Below are 1,000 nucleotides of genomic sequence, written 5' to 3'. Positions count from 1 at the left end.
TACGATAGCTAGAATGAAGCAAGTATAGTAGCATGTATTATTGTATTACTACAACTATTATTACAAGTACACATATATCAGTATAACTATTATTGTACTGCTATTTAATGTACCTCTTCCCAGGATCACTCATACTGTGTCCATAGTAACGATATGTATCCAGTTCCATTACCAGAGGTCCCTAACAAAATACAATAAGTACAAGGCCATAATTATATGCATAAGCTAATTCTGATGGCAATTTTTCAGCTACGAGGCAGTTTGTAAAAGGCCATGGACTATAAAGTTTGCCAAGATAATATTCATGCCCCTCTATAATTTTACTGGGGATATTATTATTGTATATAAAACTAGCAGAAAAATACTAACATTTCCAGCCAGTATGTACTCCTTGGCCCATCTAGTAGCCTCTCTCACTGCAAGCACGTCCATACCATCAACATAAACTCCAGGAATGTAGTCCCCTCTGGTGTAATACTCAGTGGACGCTGATGAGCGATGGACGGCAGTTCCCATCCCATAGCGGTTGTTTTCACAGGCAAAAATGACTGGGAGTTTCCACAAGGCAGCCATGTTATATGCTTCAAACACCTTGAGAAGGAAAAACAATAAAAATGTATATAAAATGGTACAGGGAGAAGTCCTTTTACTTGTCCTTGGTTGGCTGCACCATCTCCATACAAGGTAATGCAAATATTGTCCTTATTGTTATATTTCAATTCGAATGCAATCCCAGCCCCCAATGGCACCTAAAAATAATTCCCAACGTAACTATACACATCATTCCCACGTTCAATCTCACCTGAGCTCCCACAATACCGTTCCCGCCATAAAAATTTGGAGCATACATATGCATCGAACCACCTTTTCCTTTAGCACAGCCTGACTTCTTACCTACAAAGTGAACATAATATTTTTATAATACATGTACTCGTGTTCTTTCTTCTCTTTCTTTATTCTTAAAGTTTCATTTACCAGTTAACTCTGCCAGTATTCCAAG

The 1,000-nt window shown here is 38.0% G+C and overlaps 1 protein-coding gene across 1 annotated transcript; it reads right to left on the bottom strand.

Moving 5' to 3' along the window:
- Positions 1 to 81: 81 nt before the first annotated feature.
- On the bottom strand, positions 82 to 994 carry LOC100639427 (pyruvate dehydrogenase E1 component subunit alpha, somatic form, mitochondrial-like; the record flags this gene model as incomplete). The annotated part of the gene is made up of 5 exons (XM_003392105.2): positions 82 to 181; positions 370 to 591; positions 651 to 749; positions 803 to 894; positions 976 to 994. Coding segments are annotated over 5 exons (513 nt in total), but the record flags the coding sequence as incomplete, so codon positions are not given.
- Positions 995 to 1,000: the final 6 nt, after the last annotated feature.

The sequence above is a fragment of the Amphimedon queenslandica genome, unplaced genomic scaffold (assembly GCF_000090795.2).
Source record: "Amphimedon queenslandica unplaced genomic scaffold, v1.1 AMPQUscaffold_533_Cont27448, whole genome shotgun sequence".
Taxonomy (NCBI): Eukaryota; Metazoa; Porifera; class Demospongiae; order Haplosclerida; family Niphatidae; genus Amphimedon; species Amphimedon queenslandica.
The sequence above is the reverse complement of the archived record's forward strand: the minus strand, read 5'-3'. Positions and strand labels throughout refer to the sequence as shown.